General features: G+C 45.5%; 1 protein-coding gene across 2 annotated transcripts in view; it reads right to left on the bottom strand.

Annotated features, from left to right (window-relative positions):
* The window catches only part of pio (zona pellucida domain-containing protein piopio), a 200,088-nt gene that overhangs the window by 121,371 nt on the left and 56,065 nt on the right, over positions 1 to 22,652 (bottom strand). Inside the window, exon 2 of one of the 2 annotated variants that reach the window (XM_037423643.2) lies at positions 18,925 to 18,966. The exons of the other annotated variant lie outside the window; for it this stretch is intronic. Within the exon in view, the coding sequence (XP_037279540.1) occupies positions 18,925 to 18,957 (33 nt within the window). The 5' untranslated portion in view covers positions 18,958 to 18,966. The remainder of the gene's footprint in view (positions 1 to 18,924; positions 18,967 to 22,652) is intronic. 2 annotated transcript variants of the gene reach the window in all.

The raw sequence follows: 22,652 nt of genomic DNA, 5'->3' as shown, positions 1-22,652 counted from the left end.
TGCAAATAAATATTAATAGGGCTAAATTACTGGGGCTTTAACGTCTCAGCACCTTGTGCTTTTGAGAGACGCCATGTAAAGGAGTCCGGAAATTTCGAGAAACTGGGGTTTTCTTTTCTTTTTTTTTTTACGGCCCGAGTCAACGGACCTCAAACACTAATCTAAAATGTGGCCACCACGGCGGAAATTCAATCTGAAAGTCAGCAGACGAGCATCATAAAGGGAATTAGGCTACATTATTTGTAATTTATTTCTTTTCTGTAAAAACATGCCGTAAGCTGAGACTGCTTACAGCATCTGATTTTGTCTCTGGTGCTGTTCAACAGAAACGTAAGCCCCTGTGATCGACGAGCCTCTCTCGGGGTACGCACTTTGAGCCAATGCCATGGTAATGAAGACCTTAGGACGGTCCCGAGCCACACTCAACACTGCTGCGGAGAGAGTCGATAGTCTCACCACTGAGCGATGGCAGTCCTGGGTGGGCCCATTATGCGACCAGTAAAGCCGTAACGACCGCTCGACTAATGTGCGCAACCAAGATGGCTCCCAAAGCGACGCGTGTTCGAAAAGAATAACGGGCCACGACTGCTGCATCCTAAGTGGTCATCCTTTTTAGCGAGCGAAGCTCAAGGCGAGCGCATGTTCCGCGTCTCCGTTATCCCGTTCGGAGGCGCACGTCAGCGGCCGCAACGAAGAGCGATGCTCGGTCCGGAACACTCGTGCAGCGACGATCGATCGCACTTCACGAGGAAAGCGAGCTGTGCGTGACCAATTTGCGTGACTTCATGCACGTGTAACGTGAGCAAGTCTCCAGCGGTTCCGTGATAGCAGAGTTCACATCCCGTTTCTCCTTCAAAGGCATGCTCCTTCGGAAGAGAAAGTGATAAAGAAAAGGGGGGTGCCTTTGCGAAACGGTGGTAGACGTTCAGTGAAACGGCCTCCCTGGCTACCAACCTGGCCTAGCTGAACGATAGCTGGTGCTATGATGACGTTTTTCAGAAGATCGAGCCACTTCGATGGGCCCGATAGAGGCGCTCTCCGCTTGTGAGCAGCCATTACAATGGCGCCCTTTCCCCGCCTTGAAGCGGAGACGAGTGCAGCAAATGTCAACGCCCTTTCGCAGACGCCGTTGCACGCAACGAGAGGAGCTCGAGGATGGAAGCTCACTGGTGCGGAACGCAGTTTTCGCGGAGATCACTCACATTCGGCGTTTTGGGCTCGAAACACGTTGCCATTCCACTTTTTCTCTTTCAGGGTGCACGAGCTGAACCCTGCGTCAATGACAGTTTCTGCGAGCACTTAAGTTTGTCAGCACTGGAGAAGACTGCGTTTGGCGGCACCTGTCCGCTCCTTACTTGCGCTTCTCATACAGGCCGCTACATGGACGTCTACATAAGCGCTACACTCTTCACTTCAACATAGCGCCATTATTTTTTGCCCTGAAACCGTACAGGCCATGCTTTGAAGCTAGTTTGGTGTCTTGATGCTGTATTTACAGTTTCAAACATGCTACAGAAAAAAAATAAGAAGCTCTTATCCAGTAATTTTTAATAGAATCTGATAACTCACAGCTATCGGTGGCGGCATCGAGTGTGGAAACCCTTGCACCGTTGAGTGTAGCAAAATGCGGCCACGGAATTGAAAATTGGCGTAAAATTTATCGCCACGTGTGTAAATAGAATAGCTTCGCTCGTGCTTTCGGTTGCAAAAGTATTCGCCAACTAACATACGCAATGCAATGTTGAGCGGTTCACGTTCGCTTGTTTTGTTGCTTTAGTTCCGAAAACGCGTGCGTGTTACAGAAACCCAATGTTAGAGGGAAACATTTTGTTTACGTTTTGAGAAACGGGGTAGAACGACGATTTTTCACGTTTCAGCTTGAGCAACGACCAAGTGAGGTGACAGCTGCACTCCGATATCTCGTCTGTTCGCCAGTCTCATCGTGCTTGCTCCGTCAAGAAAGAACGTTATGTTAGACACTTGAAGTTTACCTTCAAAACTTCAACCAGTGAACTAAGTTTGGTGAAAACAGCTAGCGCACCGTCTGTGAGGTCCAGTGTTTGAGGGACAACGGCGGGGTTCATCGATTACTGCAGGTCGCATAATTGAAATGCACTGCGACTATGTTGCCAGGAAAGATATATTCATATAATAAGTATAGCACACTATAAGCTTTTACTAGTACACTTTGATATACGTGTCTCTAGTTAATTTCAGCGAAGTATGAAGTGACAATGTGAATAAGTATGCGTCAATGCGATCGCGAGTATAACAGTATGAAAGGGAGGATGCACTTTCCTAATACTTCCTACGCTTTCTTCACATTATAGGAGTATCCCATGCTGTACATAAAGCGGCTATGGATGCGGCTCTCACCATTGTGGTTACTGAATTCCCCCTACCTCCATCATGGTTAATTCGGATACGTGGAAGCACATCCTCGCGTAGAGTATTGTGCGATCTGTTGGATGCGCTGATCTGCGCGATATGTGTGCTGCCGTGCTACAATCGGAGAATGTTAGTTCGGCTCCCACGGCGAGCCAGGCACTCTCCTCTTCGCCAATATTCTGTATTCCCACATCTGTTATCCGCGCGTATCAGAATCTCTCTTTTCGGCACTTCGCCTAGCGGAGGGGAGCCTGTGGAAGTTAGTGCTCATTTATCAGTTTAGGTGCGAGAAAAAGCAGCGAAGACACAACATAAGGACGAGGAAGGCACAGTCATTCAATTACGCACCGACGGAAGTTTTGGTAGGTTTTTCATAAACACAATCATCTGGTCCAGCTTTTCGTACTGATTTCTCGTAAGATAATTTGTGCAGCGTGCTGGCATATTGGCCAAGCATGGGAAAGCAAGGCGACTAAACCATGGCACATGAATGTACAACCGCCGTTTGGCCAGGCACATGTTTTAGAACAAAAACGACTGTAGGGGTGCTATCCGTCACGTTACTTATCATGCAGCGCAGCCTTCCCGTTAAAGTGCGCCGGTCACAAGTGTTTTTTTCTATTAATGATGTTGTCCTCTAGATCGTGGGCTCATAGGCAATCAGCAGTTTCTGATATGGCTACCTGATGGAGGAAAGGTGTCATTTTGCGTTATCCCATATCGCTGTTGCTTGATATCGCGCGTGCTCGTGGTTCATGCCTGTAACAACTAAAGTGTTGTGCTGGTCGATGACGTTGCGACTTTCGACACGGGGAAAGGAAGAAAAAAAAATTGGTCACTTTGAAGGCTCTATCGACAGTTTGGTGGCCTCGAATCAATCCTCTTCAAAGTGATGCTGGCATACCAAAGAGTATTTTCTAACTTATTTACGATTCAAGTTTTGGACAAACGGTAAGTAATTTTCAAAGTTCTGTCTTGCTTTCACTCGCATGTGTACGATGGTGCGTCGCAAGAAAGCGCCGCTCTTGAGCGCGCCTTCGTCCTCACCTTAGGGCCGCCGTTTTCATGGGACGAGGGGAACCAACAGCGATAACCACCGCTCAAAATCCAGTTACTATTACCCTTTAAGAAAGTGTGGAGCCAGTGGTGGCAGAACAGGTTCGCCGGCCTCGACCCTTCCTCTACGTCTTCCGCCTAGCAGCGAAGTCGGCTTGCGCACTGCACGTCAATTCTGAATCTGTAGACGCGCTGTCGTGTAAGCTCCCAGAGTCGGTCATCACAAACAGCCTCCTTTGTTGACTGAGCTGCATTTCGCGTAGTGGTATCTAGACACATCAATAAAGACGTATTTGGTTGCTCCTCATGCGCTTGAAACGGGACGGGCATTTCTCCGAGGTCACTGCATGACAACTCACAAGTGGGCCAGACTCAAAATCTGGCAGAACACCATTTATCAGAGGACTTCACTATTTCATTGTAGTGTAAACAATGTACTTGGACATTCAGACTAGGGATGGTCGATTAAATTTGTTAATCGGTAATAGATTTAGCCTTTGCTTGATGAATCGCCTTCGGTGTGGTGTCTAAATTGATTAATCTACATTTTTTATGGGTGCTTTCAAAAGCATAAAAAATGGCTTGAGAAACACCGTTTGTATAAGAATAGAAGATTGAATGAGTTGGTATAAGTGTATCCTCATTGATCCTGCGCGCACGAGAGGTGGACAAAGATTAAAAACATACTGGCCTCGAAGCTTGTCTACTCTCCTATACGCAGTCGCTAATCCTAATATATATACCCTTCATTGTTCGGAAACTGCAGACTACTTTATAAAGCCACTCAATTTTTGGCCACATCGTGTATGCGCAACGGGCGATAGGTGAACACGTACTCTAGCGCACCTGCCAGCGCCTGTCATGTGTATCTCCATCGTCGTCTGGTGTGCGCTGTATCAACCAATATTAGGCTTTTGTTTGATCTGCACTGATTTTTTTTTTCAATCAGACGCGCTAGAGATCACATGTGCACATTTGCGCCTTTGTGAATATCCATACTTTCGCCCAGCGGATACAAGTTAACCTTCATTTCTGGTTGATGCCACAGAATGAAGGATCTGTAGCCATTATCCACGGACAATTCGGCAGTAAGTCGTATTATTTTGAAACCTGCGTCTTTGAGCACACAGAAATCGGAGGCTTTTTCAGCGGCCACACAGAATGAAAATACTAATGGTATTACCATTTCTATTACTGTTCTTCATTTTGTGTACAGACGTACACAACGACAGAGACACAAAAGGGAGTGAATACGTGTATAAAAATATGCAGCTAGTGGACGGTTAGGAAAGGCCACGAAACGCAATGCAGAGACGATGAGGAAAAGGAAGTAAATAACGCGCTCGCACTGCATATATGTTCACCATGCAAAGGTCAGTAAACTTACTCGTGAGTCGCTCACTCGGACTCACTCAGACTCAGATCGAGCCGCGGGTCTCAGTCTGAGTGAGTACGGGTGCGCAATATTTTTGTGAGCCTCAGACTTAGTCCGTTTGAAGAAAATTTTCACGAGTGTAATTCTGAGTGACTTTGGTTCCGGAAAGTTTGGTAAGCCTGAGTTCAAGAGTGCAATCAATATACATTTCTTGAGTGAGTCTAAGTGAGTTCCACTTTTTTTTGCCGACCTAGGGTTCTATCTAGTCATCTCCTGCATTACTATCAGCCTTGCCAGATTTATTCTTATACGCCATATATATATATATATATATATATATATATATATATATATATATATATATATATATATATATATATATATATATATATATATATGAAGGTATGGGATATGGCACAACGGGAGCGTTGTCAACAAGGATAAATATATTTATTTCCCAACAGTTTCGGGAGGGGTCCTCCCTTCCTCAGGGGCTCATCCCCTGATGAAGGGAGGACCCCTCCCGAAACTGTTGGGAAATAAATATATTTATCCTTGTTGACAACGCTCCCGTTGTGCCATATCCCATACCTTCACAAAGACTAACTGGCCCATTGAATTATTACTCTCACTATATATATATATATATATATATATATATATATATATATATATATATATATATATATATATATATATATATATATATATATATATATATATTTGAAAGCATGACATTCCTACACCAGTTCAGTATTTATTGATCTGAGGCAAAAAATGTACAGGGTGCCTTGACCTTCCTTTCTACCAACTCTGAAATGGAAGTTCCCAAAACATATATTTTATCGTATCCTCCCGCCGAAGAAAAATCACTTTACCTGTTTTCAAGAACTCAGAACTCGTTTTAGAAGATACGTTGATTAACGGCGCCAAGAAGGGCACTGATTACGTTATACGATGGTGTCGAAGAGCCTTTAAACTATGATCAAAGAAGTTAATTCTAGAATAACGGGCTCATGAGTCAACTCACTCGCTTGGACTTAGCCTCGCAACAAGCCTTAAGTTTGTGTCCGAGCGAGTCTGCAGGTTGATAAAAAAATTCGTGAGTGTCAGTCGGAGTGAGTCTAGCGCACGAAAATGCTCGTGAGTCCAAAGCTCAAAATATATTTAATGAGTGAGCTTCACAAGTTTTGCCCACCTATATCTCCCAGTGCATCTTATACGCTAGAGCTTGTAAGCTTTTTCTTCCTGAAGTACTCGAGAGATTATGATAATATGCTTAAGTCTTCCATACTTTGGGGCAACCAAGGTCTTGTATAACAAAGCTAGACTTCCTATCCAGTTTAAATTGTTATCAGTTCAGCCAATTCTAAGGCTCTATGATTACCCCATTAGGCGTTAAGGAACAGTTTCTATTGCCCATCTTTACTCCCTTTCTGGAGCATTTCATACGCCTCAAATTTTAGTTATATAAAGCCTTCCTGACAACACAACTGCTCAAACTTATGACCTGTGTACAATCAGTAATAAAGACAAATCAATTTAAAATGTCTTCATCAATATTTCAAACAATGCCAAACTAATGTCACTCCGATTAATAAGTGCTATATTATTGATTATCTGCAACATACACCAATAAAGAAAGTCATGTCGATGGATGCTTCACAAAGTAAAGAAAAATGCGGACTTCGAATTCTTCCTCCTACTCCAGATTGGTCGTTTTCTTTTTGCGTTCCGAATTTTGTGCCCGTCTTTATAGGAGAATTTCTAGCAATAATTGTAGATCTGCGTAAACTATAGCAGCATCAATGAGCTCAGCAATAATTATGACTGAATTGCTGTCTGTATGTTCTGCACTCATTAGGACAATTTAAGTGCTTTGAAATCATTGGTTCCACTGCACATAAATTTAATAATGCTGGGCCACAAACGCAACGCACGCACGAGCATAATATATATATATATATATATATATATATATATATATATATATATATATATATATATATATATATATATATATATATATATATATATATATATATATGTGTGTGATTGACACCCCCCCCCTGACTTTCGGGTCAACTGCTGAGCGCTGTAACAACTGATCAGCCATGGTCGGCCAGAGAGTTAAAAAAGATATCGAAAAAGATGTGATAGACACTAGACACAGCAGGCGAAGCAGCTCGCTTATTGTGAAAGGCAAAATGAGCTGACATTGTGGGATGAAACACGATCAAACAGTGCGGAGTCGAAAACGAACGAAGACAAAATCAGTTGAACATTACCGCATTGCCCTGCTGCTTTCATTCGATGCAGTGAATGCTTACACGTTCTCCCGCCAGCTCTAGAAACTTTCGAAAGGGCTTGGAAGTGAACGCCATGTGACAGAGAGCAGGGTGAGTTCATTTTTGCCTCTATAATGTAGGGCCGCAGACGGCTTTGGGCTCGTTCTATTAGCGTAAGATTGGGTAAGCTTGACTTTGGCATCTCAACATCGCTCGACTCGCACTCACGCGCACTGGCCAAGGGGTGGTGTCGGGGCTTAGGGTGGCGGTTGCCGTTATCAGTTAATCGAGAAGTTTTTCTTAGCTCAGTTGTCTGAGCTGCAAAAATCACTTATAATTAGTCAGATAATTATGTACCTGTATTTGATTAATAGTTCGCCGATGTTAACGTCACTGATTTGGGCCCCGTGAGAGCTCAAAGTTTTACGCAAATTTATGCTGAGCAACAGTAAGTTGCGCCGGTTGGTACTGGTTAATAGCGTAACAATCTGAGAAATGAATAATAGAGAAAAAGAAACAGGCGTGTAGTGCTGATCGCGTGTCCCGCTTTCTTCTCTTTTCGTTATTTTGTTTTGCGCTGCTACACCATGAATATTGCACCCACTCAAGTCTACGAAAGCATACCATAAATGTTGTAGGACAGGCTGCTTAGATTTTTGAAGCAGGCAGGAACAAACAATTGCGAAAGTATCGCGCACACAACAGAAGAATAAAAGATGAGAGAAATCATAACAAGTTCTTAAAAACAACGTAAACAGCACGGCGAAGAATTATAAGGAACTCACGTAAAACATTGGGCCGGTAAGTGCGAGAGCCGAATGTGACGTCTTTCTAAGATTGCCTTTGTTACTGCCTATTTTACATACGTGGCTTGAAAAATGGCAGTAGCCACTACCATGTCGGTCGTTGTTTAAACCAGCGAAATCTAGTCGTAGTCACCAAACTAAGTTCAAAACTAAATGAATGAGACACGCATAGTGCCGATTCACTTAGGGCGGTTCTCTTTTCCGCGCAAATGACTTTGCACACGGCGGGTGCTATCCAGGAGCGGATGTGACGTCACACGATCGGGCGGGTCCTCTTTAGAACACCCGGACGCCATGGCGAGGGGTGCATTTGTGAGTGCCTAGCTTTTGATGCAGCACTCGGTTGAATGATCGGAAGATGGTGATGGAGTGTGGCAGCGCTCGTGACGTCTCGTCGGGAGCTTCCGTCGCCAGTGCCTCGCCTCTCCAGCGCGGCCGTGTCGTTCACCGTAAAGCTCCTTTGGCACGTCTGTGTCCCCCGTGCAGCGCACATGAGCGAAAAGGTGTTGCGCGTGAATGGATTTAGTTACCGTGAAATATTTCTATGTTTTCCCATTCCAGGAAACTGCACAGGTGTCACACGTACCATGGCGAGGATAACGTCTGTACATGTGCCTATATGTAGATTTTTTTTTTTTTGGTTTCCCACTGCGCTAAAACTCCTACTTCAAGGTACACTAAAGAAGAAAACGATTTTTTGCGTATAAGTAAAGCACAGTTTCTCAATCGTGAAAACAGCACTCTTACTGTGACATGATGCTTGTTAAGCGAGAAAATACGCAAAAACAAAATGCCAGTGGAGACGCCATCGTAATATTCTCGCACCAAACATTGTGGCGTAGTAAATTTGGAGGTATCTACTGGGTGCTGCACAGCTTCTACTCAATAAAAGTGAAGTACATTGTCACCTCTGGTTGCAATAAACCTAGCATACATAGTTTAGCAAAATTTCCTCAAACCACATTCACGCAAAGAAAAAAAAAACAAGGCTTGCGCGGAATGTGTAGCACAACCACAACGAAAGCTGGAACAGCAGCTTTTCATAGACTTTTGTGAACACTTTTTGGGTAATTGCTACAAGCGCACTTGCTGAGTACCCACTACACCATAAATAATCCAAATTTTGCTGCAGTAGGCCGGAATTCTCTATATGCGTCATCCTTCGTCATTCTTTGGGGAAGCGTGTTACCCGCTAAACGCTTGCAAAGAATTGTGTGCCATTTGTTCATGCAGTGGCTGATGACGGTGAGGAGTTATACCTCCAGTGGGTATGCGTCATAGTTAATAGGTTATCAAGAACAAGCTGTTGTGATGAAGTGGAGCATTGGACGACCCACTCGTTACACAATTCACATTGCGTGAAGCTAAACGCTTTATTACTCATACTAATGTGATTCTTTTTCTGGCATCATGCCTGCGTACTGCTATACTTCGGAACGGGGTTTTAGGCACGGGCGTGGCTCTGCGGTTTGAACCACGCCGTAATAAAGAGATGACGCACATGTATTAGTTCATTTGTCCGTAAGACAACTTGTCAATCGTTTCCTTTTTTTTGCACATTATAGATAACCCTTTTTTCTTTTGACAACTGTTACACAACTAAGGTTGTCTAGAGTGCTGCCAGGATTTTTCGTGTCGTCAGCGAATGTTGAAGGACTAATACAAGAGTATCTGAAAAAAGTTGTTCTGTCTTTCTACTTTCTATCAGTGAGATATTTGTTATAGTTATCTGACTGAAGTCTCGCGTAAAGAATTGTATAAAGGCTCCAGCGTGGCTCTGCGGTAGAATACTGGGCTGGCACGCAGGGGATCCGCGTTCGAATCACGCTGTGTCTTTGGTGTTCAATCTCGGCAGTGGTGTTGCACTGCCGAGATTGCAGATGCGTTCTGCACTTTGAAGGTACGACAGTGCTTAACCGCTCATCAGACAAGATGACTCGATTAATATTCGCAGCTTCACGCATAGAAAAACAGGATGGCGCCACCAGCACTGACCAAGAAAGAAAAATATTAGAGGCGAAGCTTCTTCAGACCTCACGATGTCCGCCGTCAACGGTCTGTCCGTAACACCATGTAACCTTCAACTTATAAGCAACAGGGGGCGTTGGTGGTAACGTTTTTTGCATGTAACCTCCAACCTATAAGCAACAGAGGGCGCTGGGGTTAATTGTAGATGTGATGGCGCTGCTGTCAACGCTATATAAATATATATATAAAAACGTTCCATACCACACATTCTCTTCTCTCATTTGGACGAAGACGAAAGCAGGAAAGCGCGACGTGCTGAGTATCAGCATCGCCGTCGACGGGAAGCTACCGCGGAGACAAAAGAGAAGGAAGCGGATGCAAAGCGGCGGCGGCAACAACAAAGTTCTACCACCGACTAGGGATAAGGAAGCAAAGGCTAAGCGGGAAAAAACGCCAAGCTGACGCACAGTTGAGACAACTAAAGCGAATGCAAGGCGGCAATACCGACAAGAAAATTCTACACCAGAGACGATAGCTAATGAAGCTGTGATTATGAAGTAAAAACGTAACCCGGAACTCGAAACCTCATATCAGCTATAAAGAAGAATCACTGCTATATCACAATCGGTCTCAGCACTATCTCTTTGCATAAGAAATATATAAGTGCCCCGCCGCGGTGGTCTAGTGGCTAAGGTACTCGGCTGCTGACCCGCAGGGCGCGGGTTCGAATCCCGGCTGTGGCGGCTGCATTTCCGATGGAGGCGGAAATGTTGTAGGCCCGTGTGCTCAGATTTAGGTGCACGTTAAAGAACCCCAGGTGGTCTAAATTTCCGGAGCCCTCCACTACGGCGTCTCTCATAATCATATAGTGGTTTTGGGACGTTAAACCCCACATATCATCATCAAGAAATATATAAGTATCACAACCACAATCAGTCTGAGTACTATCTCAACTTTATTCAAAATAACCACCTCCGAAAGCTTCGCCCCATAATTATCTTCAAGCAGCTTGACATGCAGTGATTTTGTTTCTATGTTTGTATTGTAAGATGAGTAAGCCATTCTTACGAACGAAAGGTAAGGGCACGAGATCATTATTTTTGGCATATGCTACTCTTTCATGCACTGCGGCCAATAAAAGTCAGTCGTGATTATCAAGGATCGTGTGTGTGCACTTTTCATCGTTGTCTTCTTGGGTTGCTTTTGTTGTTGTTGTTGTAACAGTAATGACGTGTCTCTCTCTGCTTCGAACTCTATGACGTCTTTTTGCCTTTATGGTTAGTCTTGTTCAGCAAACTTTCGATAGTGAAGTCACGCTCGCTTGTATTGATTTTCGGTGACGCTCCGAGCTCATTTGTATTTACAGTCCCTTTATTCATTATGTGTTTTCTTTCTGAATTCTTCTTCGAAGTAAGGTAGCAAACCGAAAGCGCGTCTGCTTGACCTTTTCGCCTTTCTTCCTTGCTGCTGCTGCGGTGCTCTTCTTGCGTTGTAGCAAATAACGTCCTTTTTGGGCGATCGGCCAAAACTGAGAACACATGCCAGGTACGCCAAATCCGGGTGCTTCAATCCGAGGAAACCGAGAGAATAACGTAAGCTATACAATACCTCGAGCACCTTAATGAAAATGTTGGCCTGATGGAGGTGCTACCTAGCAATGTGTACTTAATGCGTTGACCAGAGGTGGTCATGGTAAAAACAAACCAAATAAAAATTGATTTTTTAAGCTGTTCTGCAGCTACTTGAGGAGGAAAATACGCTTTTGGTGATGATTTGCCGCAGATGTCTTCCTCTGTCGCTGAAGCATGCTGCTGTTACTTACATGGCTTGCTTTATAACGAATCTCGCCTGACAGTGAGCATCAACATATGTGACGTGCCCCCGCAAACTTTGCCGAATGAAATATACAGGTGTCACCGAGTCCTCATATTTGCTAGTATACTTTATGTCTGGAACTAATGAAACATTGCTCACAAGGCAGCAACCCAAGAAAAAAAGAAACGCAGAGGAGGAGGAGGAAGCAACAAAAAGGGAGAAGGCAGGGAGGTTAACCAGAAAGACATCCGGTTGGCTACCCTACACTGGGGGATAAAGGAAGGGGACAAGAAAGACGAGAAAGAGGGAAGAGAGGGAAAAAAGGGGGTGGGGGAGAGACTGACAGTAATTTCACTGCAGCGTGTAGAACTCTACCGCATGTCAGAGGCGTTTACACAAGCCTGTCTTTCTCAGGAAACGCAGCAGGGCTTTCACTGCCTTGTGGGCTGTCGAGGCATGTGTACGTTGCTGTAATAGCACCTGCACAAAAAGAGGCCGATCATCCAGTCGCCGCATTGCGTTGGCAAGTACTTGTCTCTCTGAGGCAAATCGAGGACAATGACACAGCAGGTGTTCGATATTTTCGTCGGTGCCGCAAACATCGCACGCCGCACTGTCAGTAATTCTGATTAACGTGGTATAAGCTTTCGTGAAAGCAACTCCCAGCCAAAGGCGATAGAGAAGCGAAGCTTCACGTCGATGTAGGCCGGGTGGAGGCCGGAGTTGTAGTGAAAGGTCGAGCTCGTGCAGTCGTGTACGTCGTATGCTTGGTGTGTTCCACTCAGTCAGTGTGAGACTGCGGGCCAGTTGACGAATCTGCCTCGCCGCATCCGCTCTTGAAAGCGGTATCGGAACGCTGTTCGCTTCTTTATGTGACGTGCGAGCAGCATGATCTGCAGAATCATTGCCGCCTATACCACTATGCCCAGGTAACCACTGAAAGACTCAGTTGTTTCAGGGCATGTGTCGGTAAGTCCGATTTTCTCCTCATTCCTGAAATCATTAAGTGAACTCGTGGCCGGCTCAAGCTCCAAGGAGGAAGCAGTGGCTTTGATGCCGGTGCGTATGTCTCAGCAAACGATGAACGATGCTTGGAGACAATAGTGCCGTACGTCGTGCGGGGCCTTTCAGCAGCTAGGCTCGCCAGGTGGTGAGAAGGGGTCCTGGCATAATGCCTGAGGTGCATGCGCATTGCCTCGGTAATAATATGCGTATTTATCGAGTAATCTTGAGCGATGGCAATGGTTTCAGCCGTTGAAGCACTGCGGGGTATTCCAAGGCATATCTTAAGTGCTTGGGCTTGAATGCTCTGAATTGCGCGCAGGTTGGTCTTGCCGGTGTTAGACATTGCAGGTAGGCTGTACCGTAAGAATACGATAAACGGCACTCTGTACAGTTGTAGCATGGATGGTATTGGCACGCCTCAATTTTTTCCTGCAAGGAATTTGAGCATGTGGCATGTTGCGATCAGCCGCTTCTTCACATACTTCACGTGTGGAGTCCACGACAGGTTTCTATCTATTATGACTCCCAAGAACCTGTGGCTTCTGCTGAACGATATGCATTCTTCATTAATCGATATACTGTAAGCAGACATTGGTTTCCGCGTGAACGCTACCACTGCACATTTTCCGCAGGACACCTCGAGGCCTTGTTTACGAAGATAGCATGACGTCGTTGTAGCAGCCTTCTGAAGGCGGGCGCGAAGCTGAGGCCTTGTCACACCTGATGTCCAAATGCAGATGTCATCAGCATAGACAGAAAGTTCTACAGTGCTAGGTAGCTGCTCGACTAGACCAATGAGAGTTAGGTTGAAAGGGGTAGGGCTTAGCACTCCTCCCTGAGGAACTCCTCGGCTGCTGTAATAGTCAGGTGTTGGGCCATTCGCTGTCATCACGTAAAATGATCTCAGCTGTAAGTAGCTGTACACCCACATATATATCTTGCCACCAAGACCTACTGTTTCCAAAGCACTAAGGATGGCTTCATGGGTGACATTGTCGTAAGCCCCCTTAACGTCTAGAAACAGGGCAGCGCACAGTCTCTTACAGGCTTTCTGGTGTTGAACATATGTCACCAGATCAACAACGTTGTCGATTGACGAATGGCCGCGCCTGAATCCGGTCATGGATACTGGATAGATTTCGTAGTGCTCTAAATACCACTCCATTCGTGTTAGAATCATTCGTTCCATCGTTTTTCCCACACAACTGGCAAGTGCGATAGGACGGTATGAGGCAATATCCAAAGGAGATTTACCAGCCTTTAGAAGTGGAATGAGGCGACTTGACTTCCATGCCTGGGGAACAGTACCAGTCTGCCAGGAGTCGTTGTATAGGCGTAAGAGTGCCTTCCGAGCTTTGTCTCCAAGATTACAAAGGGCACGATAGGTAATGCCGTCAGGACCGGGTGCTGAAGAACGTCTGCACAGAGCCAGAGCCGCCTCTAGCTCATCCATAGAAAACTGGCATTCCATACGGGGATCACGTGAGGGCGGTGGGTTGTCAAAAGTTCCCGTTCTTGATACTGTGAAATTGGAATCACCGGCAATTCTTCTACAGAAAGATTCTGCGACGTCAATCTCTCTGCATCGAAGGTGAAGTGCCAGAGATGTAAACGGGTGTCACTGACCCAAGGTTGTGCTAAGACCCCGGACAGTTCGCCATATCAGTGATAGGGGCTTTCGTGGATCCAACGACTCGCAAAAGGATGTCCAACGTCGCCTAGCCAGTTTATCCATGTGCCGCTGCATTTTCTTTTGAATGCGTCTAGCCAGCCTCAAATCATCCATGCACTTTGTCCGTCGGTACCTTCGTTCTGCACGACGGCGTATTGCGCGAAGTTTCTCAAGCTCGATGTCGAAATCGGTGCGCTTGTGACTAGTGAAATGTGTATGCGTGGTATTCTGCAGGACATCCTTTATCGAGTCCTCTAGGTTATATGATGAGCCGTCGGTACAGCAGTCTTCCATTAACATTTTGAATTTCGGCCAATCGGTGTACTTGAGGCCTCTTGAGGACTTGGAGCAGAACAACGCAAAGAACAACTGGGCGAGTTCTTCTGTCCAATGAGCATAGACACTCTCGTCATCAAAGCCGGCTTCGAAGAAGTCACGTTTTGCAGATCTCATCAGTGGTGTCTTTTACTTTTCGCGAAACATGTGAGACTTCTCTTTTCATCCAGCTGGGCGGTGGCTTTTTTGTATTTCTTCTGCCGAGGCGTGAATTCAAGTGCCGAAGACCGCAATGAAAGGAAATGCGGGATGATGTCGATGTTGAGCGAAGCCCGGCATTAAAAAAAGTACGTTAGCCGATGTGACCGTGAAATAACAGCGGGCTTTCTCAAACGCCCTCTTCGTCACGCCTATAAGAACACCTAGAATGGGAGTTTTGATGCAGGCAAGGCTCCCAGTTTGCGTATAATAGCCTCCTCGGCATGCAGTCAGGTCTAGAAACTGCGTGACACTTTTTAGCTTGGTCTCGCATTAGTCTCTACGTACATAAATTGCGGCATCGACATTACCTAAACAATGACATAGGGAAGCAAGACATGCTTTAGGCGACAATAAAGCTTTCCCGTTGTCGAAGAATGATTGATTGATATGCGGGGTTTAACGTCCCAAAACCACCATATGATTATGAGAGACGCCGTAGTGGAGGGCTCCGGAAATTTAGACCACCTGGGGTTCTTTAACGTGCACCCAAATCTGAGCACACGGGCCTACAACATTTGCGCCTCCATCGGAAATGCAGCCGCCGCAGCCGGAATTCGAACCCGGGACCTGCGGGTCAGCAGCCGAGAAGAAGGATATTTGTTTACCTTTATCGGCCAATTCCGATTTCAGTAGGACACATGCTATGAAAACATTTTGCTTACGCTTCAATCCTAGCATTAGGGAGGCGGAAGGAAGAAACAACGGAAGGACAGGGAGGTTGGCTAGTTCTTAGACCAGATGGCCACCATGTGCTGTGAAATGCGGTAAGGAGAGTAAAAAGCAAGAAAGCGGAAAACGACGTTAAGCCGTCTCATATTTTCCTCTCTTTTCCTTCTCGTGCTTGAATCCCAGCTGTGTACTTGTTGGGAGCCAAGGGCACTGCTGACTGCTTGCAGACTATTATAAGAGTCAAGCCATGGCTTTTTGGCGTTTTATGCATATGGCAAGATATTTCTGCCCGTTCAAGCATACAACTGTTAGGCGAGGAGGCGTTCATATTCTTGATGCGCTGTCGTGCCCTTCCGAGGATCGTGTCTCGTGTGGCATATTTCCGCGCGGTCGCAGACAGTGCGTGACGTCGTGTTTCCTCGAGATTACGCTGGCAGTGAAATTTATGCCCCGACACGCTGACTGCTTCGAGCTTGTTGTTTCTTTGCATGGCGTGCTTCCTACTTGCGCGGTCGCCTCCGAAACTCAACTTTCTTCCGCTCTCTCAATTTCTACGTTCGCATTAATCCATATCACGAGTTTTGGAGAAATTTTGCTACCTACTCAAATCAAGATTGTTGAAAAAACGCCAAGTTTTCGGCCTTCATGAGAGTAGCTGTCGGCCAGATGTTCATCTTGTCCACGCAAATCGAGAAAAAAAATATGTTTGCACCATGCAAAATACTCGCGAATCCTGGAATGCGAGAATACAATTAGAGCCAAGTCGGGAGAGCAGCAACAACAAAATGAGCTCTTCTACAGCAAAAGCTCTTATGAGATCACAACTTGGGTCTCACGCAGCGCCATAGTTGTCCGCTGCCGCCGCCGGTGTCCGTAAGCACATCGCGCAAAATCAGAAGAAGAAGTACCAATGACACAGTGAGGCTCAAACCCAGGTCCACTGAGTGTCAGTCCAGTATTCTACCACTGAGCCATGCTGGTACTTGGGTCTTGGCAAACTTGCCTTAGGCAGGCTTGATGTCGGGAAAGAAATCGCGTTAATGCAACTTATAAAGCGTTTTAAAACAGCGAAAGAACAAGCAGACGTCGCACCATGCGAATAGCGTAACGAGGGGGTCGTCGAATGCTTCAACCCATTACAAGAGCTTGTTTTTGTTCAGCTAATAAATATGGCGCATACCTACTTCAGCCATGGTTCCTCATCATCGTCAGCCACTGCGTGAACAATTGGCAGAACGTTCCTCGCAATAGTTTAGTGAATACAACTCTTCTCAAGAAGAATGACAAAAAATACCATAGCGATTGTCAGCCTACTACCCTAATATTTTATTATAATGTCATAGTGGGCTTCAAGCAAGTGTGCTTGCAGCAGCCACCCAATAAGTGTTTAGAAAAGACTCTGGCTGTGTTCCAATACTCACCGTAGACGGCTAAATAGAGAGCTAAATGGACGGCGGCCATCTTAAGTCCAATTCCAGTTCTCACGTAGCCGGCAAAATAGACAGCTCCGAGAAGACCGCATCGGAGACAAATACGATGCAGGCTACTTTGCTGTCTAAACAAGATGGCGACTCAGCGAATCACTCAGATATGCTAAGGAAGATCAAATCTCGCCCGAATGGTCGTCTGCACACAAGCTGATGCTTCTCCAGATGCTCAATGTGAGTAATGTTTTTTTGTTTTTGATTTCAACACGAAATAAGCCAAAAAATACAACTGTTACTTTTGTTTATTTTAGCTTTCTTTCTCGACGCGTGGTGGCGCATTGTCGCACAAAAGCCGTCTAAATGTGTTCCATTTCTCGGACAGCATGAGCTCGATGCTGTCTTCTAAGCAATCTTCGTAGACTGTCTACGTGCTGTCTAAGAATTGGAACACAGCTTCTGAGAGCCGCTCTTGTAGCTTGTCTTGTCTTTTGCTGTTGCTGTGCTGCACCTTCCGTGCAGGCCTGGCGTTTTTTTCATCTTTCTTCGTGGTTACGTATTTCATATAACGCTGTTCTTTTTGCGCCTCCCCTTTTAAAGTACTGTTGTACTTTGGGAGTATTTTTAATAAATAAATAAATAAATAAATAAAACTTCAGGTGCGCGCTGTTTACTAAAAAGTGTACTTTGTGGCAAACCCCGTCCGCAGCAGGTTTGTTTACGTGATATCATCATCCTGCCCCCGATAGTGAAAAAGCATAGGGTTTTCCAGCAGCTCGACTGTTCTTTTCGGGTGGTTAGGCTACCTGCTTTCAGAGGCCCATTAAGATATACTTTTTCAGGGAGGAGGGGGGGAACACCTCTTTGATCTGAAGTGGGGGCCGGACATGAAATTCGTCATTTTGCACTCTGTATGCCACAGCGAAAAAAAATCTTGGGAAGGGGGGGTCACAGGCCTGGTGTGCCACCTCTTGGCTACGCCACTGCCTGCTTTTAATACTAAAAAAATTTATTTATTACGCTGACTAAATTTTAAGAAGCTTTTTTGCTCGACATTGTGAAGGCGTGGACACTTAGTACGACTGCTCCTGATTATATAACGATGCGGTAACCGTACCGCCCGCTGAGTTGCAGTGTTTATGCAACCTTGTGGTCTTTATCCTTGTGTAGGTTTGTGCTCGGCTTGTTAAGCTTGAACACATTACCGCCACTCCATGAGTGGCTCCTTAAACACGCCTGTAATGTAAACGCTTTGTTGGCTACACCTCGCGGCAAGCCGCGAAGAACGGCAACATTGCTCTTTGGAAAATGAAGACTAGGCGCTGGTCTTCAGTGGCCGCTCATATTGCTGTCAGCAGGAAAATTGACTTGTGTGCTAAATGACAGCTCAGCCTGAAGTCAAACACGCAAGTTAATACTCGAGGCATTCCTTTCAATGTTGCATTTGAGAAAGCATCGGGGTGCACTTAAGTATTTACTTCTTTTTACTTACAGCATTTCAATAAAGTGTCAACGACAACAGTTGAGCGATATCAAGGCCGTAACTGGGGGGCGTCAAGGAGCTTCTAAATAGCCCCAAATTTTGTTCCTGCTTCAACATTTCGAATGAATGCAAAGTATTTGCACACCTTCAGATTGACCACCAGCTGCTAAAGTTGGTCGTTTGATACATGAACAACCCTCAAAAGAAGTTACTGGGTACGGCTCTGAGCAATGCATTGCGTTGACTAAAGTATGCTAGTGGCACTTCTCTGCCAAGTGAAAAGCAGAAAAAAATATTCATTCATTCATTCATTCGTTCATTCATTCATTAGTCAAAAATAGCCTTGCGCAGGTGGGAAATCAGATTTTTCTCTGGCTGGCAATTTTCAGTCTCCCTTCGATTAAAAAGAAACTGGGAACTAGTGTAAAATACACTCACCAATAATAATATCACAGGTAGCCTTGGCTGCATGTTGATGGACTGAAACGAAACGGAAAGAAACCAAGGTTAGAGGACGCGTAACAGGCTCCCTTTGTTAGAGAAAACAAAAAAAGGAAAAAATAAAGAGAACGAACATTAAATGCTTGTCTGTTCTGTGCACGCAGTCAGGCGGGACAAAATCTAGCGCAGCCTACAAAGCAACAAGATCCGGGCCATAAAGCCGACACCACTCGAAGGCCGGACGACCAACAAGCAGAAAAGGAACGTGCCCGATATATGGTTCCGGAACGAGCGTTTTTTTTTTTTTCGGCAGCCTGGCTGGATTTATTTTCGGCACTGGACTCTTCCTTCGTCTCGAAGTATTTATTAAGTTTTTCCGGGAAATAACCTGGACGTGCCTGAAGAACAGGAATTGAAAAAAGACCGGGATGTTGGGAGGCACTTTTTCCTTTTGTCGCGCTGTTTTTTGGTTTCAATATGCATCAAAACCGTCTAGTTTATTAACGAGAGTTGGCAAAGTTGGTGAACAAGTAACACCGTGGAGCTCTCTAGGCAACGCATTTGCTGTCAACAGTTACCCAATGAGTGAAGCAATGAACAACGTAACCGTTGTTCATTCGTGCTGCACAAGTGTGTCTTCGTGTCCGGACATGAAGGACAAAAAGTATCTCGCAGAACAGAAATTTCCAAAATATCCGCTACGCCCCGCCACGGTGGTCTAGTGGCTAAGGTACTCGGCTGCAGACTCGCAGGTCACGGGATCCAATCCCGGCTGTGGTGGACGCAATTCTGATGGAGGCGGAAATGTTGTAGGCCCGTGTGCTCAAATTCGGGTGCACGTTAAAGAACCCCAGGTGGTCGAAATTTCCGGAGCCCTCCACTACGACGTCTCTCATAATCATATGGTGGTTTTGTGACGTTAAACCCCACAAATAAATCAATCAATCGAAATATCCGCTACAACACATCTTGTGGATCAAAGCTGGTGGTTAAGGGAGAAGATAACCACAGAACTGCTGTATAACTGACGGGATTTAGTAAAGCCGGTAATAGGTTACGTCATGACGTCGGCACACGAGGGGCACTCAGTCCTGACGCTAGCTATATGCAACTCGACCTTGTTTTATCCCAATCGAAAACAGGAACGTGCAGCAACGTGACACGAGGGGACCCACTACTTGAGGAAACAACAGCTGAGCGGGACGAATGAAAGTAACGAGAGGCGTGTCATAATTCATGCGTGCATTCCAGAAACACGGGTATACCACGCCATGTGTGAATCATTGCAATGGCCGCCTCACGGTTTCTTCTTGAGAGGATGTCTCAACTCGATGGCACCAGTTATTGTTCCCTCGTGGTAGAAGCCGCTAAAACCTACGTTCAGAGTGACCGTAGTATCCGATGTATGGCACATCCAGGATGCGAAAGAGCTGAAAACACACAACACAAACACAGCGCTGCTGTCCGTCTTCTGCTCTCTCCCGTCCTGGATGCACTATACTTCGGATACTATTAATAACCAAAAAGCTCGTCGTTCCACTTCAGTTGACTTGTCAGTGGGATGAGTGCCTGTGCTTGAAAGTATTATAAGCTAATGTCCTCCAGCGTTGTAATGTCACACACTTCTCCAAGCACCCATTGTTCCGTACTTCCCACATTCAGCGACGCAAACGGTGCTCATATGTTTCGCCTCAAATCGCCAATACCAGCCCGTCTTAGGATGAAACTTTAATGACATTTTTCCAACATAGAATTTTTAAAAAGAAGTGCTTGAAAATCTGTATCTAGCAAAGCTTTAAATTCATCGTCTCACGAAGCGGGGCAGGTGAAGTTGAAAGCTACGAAACGCCTGTGCAGTTCTGCATCTAAACTGCCATAATAGGACAAACAGGTGCGCAAGAACATATACCCAATTTTCATGTTCTCCAATAGTTGGATAACTCAATGAAGTACAAGCTTTGAACAAAAGAAAGCATTAACACGAAGAAAGACAGGCAGTGCCTTATACGCAAGGAGCTGCGGAACAACACAGCGCCGGGTTTTGTCTGAATTGAATGCATATAGTGCGCAAGGAATCGGCTTGTGAAGACTGCGGAGGACCCATGGAATGACTTTCAATCAAGTGCGTCTACTGCAAGAACTGCAGGGTCGAATTTTCTTCGTCCTGTCTGCGTTTGCCTCATGCAGCATCTCGTTTCGCCATGCAGGTTGGAGCAAAATTAGAAATCTTGTGCATTAAAAAAATAATAAACTGTTGAGCTGTGGGAACATAGTCATTCTTACGTACCACATGCATTATACCCCATGGAAAGTTTTGGAGTCGTGTTTAACGGTGACAAATCAATAAAAAATTACAATTTTTATGTTTTTGGTGCATTTGACCCCAGCTTCGCCTACTCAAACTCACCGCAGTAAGCATGTGAAGAATAATTTCTGCGTGTCTACTTTATAATTCCTTTACCCCATATAACCTTGTGTCCTCCTCGGCTGTGCTTCTCATTATCTCAGTGCGTGATGTCACTCTATAACCGGTAGGGTCCTACACGTTATGCGACATTTCCAAGTTGTTCTTTTTCTTTTCAACTCGGTTTTATCTATTTGCTCTCTGATGAACCACATGTTGATGCTGCCTTCTGTTCTATTGGCCGCTGCGTCGTCATTAACTCTTCGAGTTTTCTTCTTCAGTAACAAGATTGCATCAGAGAGTCAGTCAGCGCCACGTGTTGCCATTATGGCGAGTGCGGGATAACTGAGGTGCTGACTAGCTCTCCCGCGTTTAAATGCACATATATACCGTAAAAATGAAAGGGAGATAGCCGCCATGGTAGCTCAGTTAGTAGAGCATCAGGCGTGATATTCGAAGGCTGCAGGTTCCGTCTCTGCCCACGACAAGTAATCTTTTCATCCATTTTTATTTCTTCCTGATTACAGCACAATAACTTCAATATTAGCTGCTATACTTTTCTTGGCAGCATTGTCTGTTAGTTCTCATTGTTTTAAACTTGGGTATCCAATGCCAGCCGTGGTTGCCGACCATCCGTTCCTCGCGTGCCGAAATGCCTTTCGCGTTGCCATCATTACATAAAAGTAGATCTGTGCGGAACCAGCATTAATAGGCGAAAAACATAATGCCCTCGGGCCGAAGGTATGTAGATCATCGTCATCGCGTCAAGGTATAGGATGCTCGTCTCGGCCGATATTCGCAAGTCTAAGAGGGCGAGCGTGTATATATCGCATGTCCTATTTGCATGGTGTCGTGCGCGCAGTGTCACCGAAGCACCTCGTGGCTTCGCCTTGACACAAAAGCGGCCTCTGGATCCGCCTCAGCCGAGCGAGAGAAGAGGAACCGAAACCTTGACCCGAAGCACCCGACTCACATCCTTTAAAACAAGAACCACAAAAGATGTAACAGGGCGTGAGAAAGAGCTCGATCGAATTGGGAGATGTTGAAACAGGCTACAGCTTGCTCCCGTTCATGCGGGTAGAGCAACGACTTAAAACAGGAAAGTGAAACCGCTTTGCCAACCACCGTGGAAGATACTTCACTATCCAAGAGTAATTCTTTTTTTCAGTGGTTACAACAGCTCGTGGGTATTGCGTGCCAAAGCCATGGTACGATTACACCGTAGAGGTGATTCCGGATCAGTTGCAACCACCTGGGGTGCTTCAACGTATACGGGTGTCTTCGCCCGGAAGTATCAAAGTGCCGTGGCTGGGAATCGAAC

This window comes from Rhipicephalus microplus, chromosome 4 (assembly GCF_043290135.1).
Source record: "Rhipicephalus microplus isolate Deutch F79 chromosome 4, USDA_Rmic, whole genome shotgun sequence".
Classification (NCBI taxonomy): domain Eukaryota; kingdom Metazoa; phylum Arthropoda; class Arachnida; order Ixodida; family Ixodidae; genus Rhipicephalus; species Rhipicephalus microplus.
This window is presented reverse-complemented; position numbering and strand designations above follow the sequence as displayed.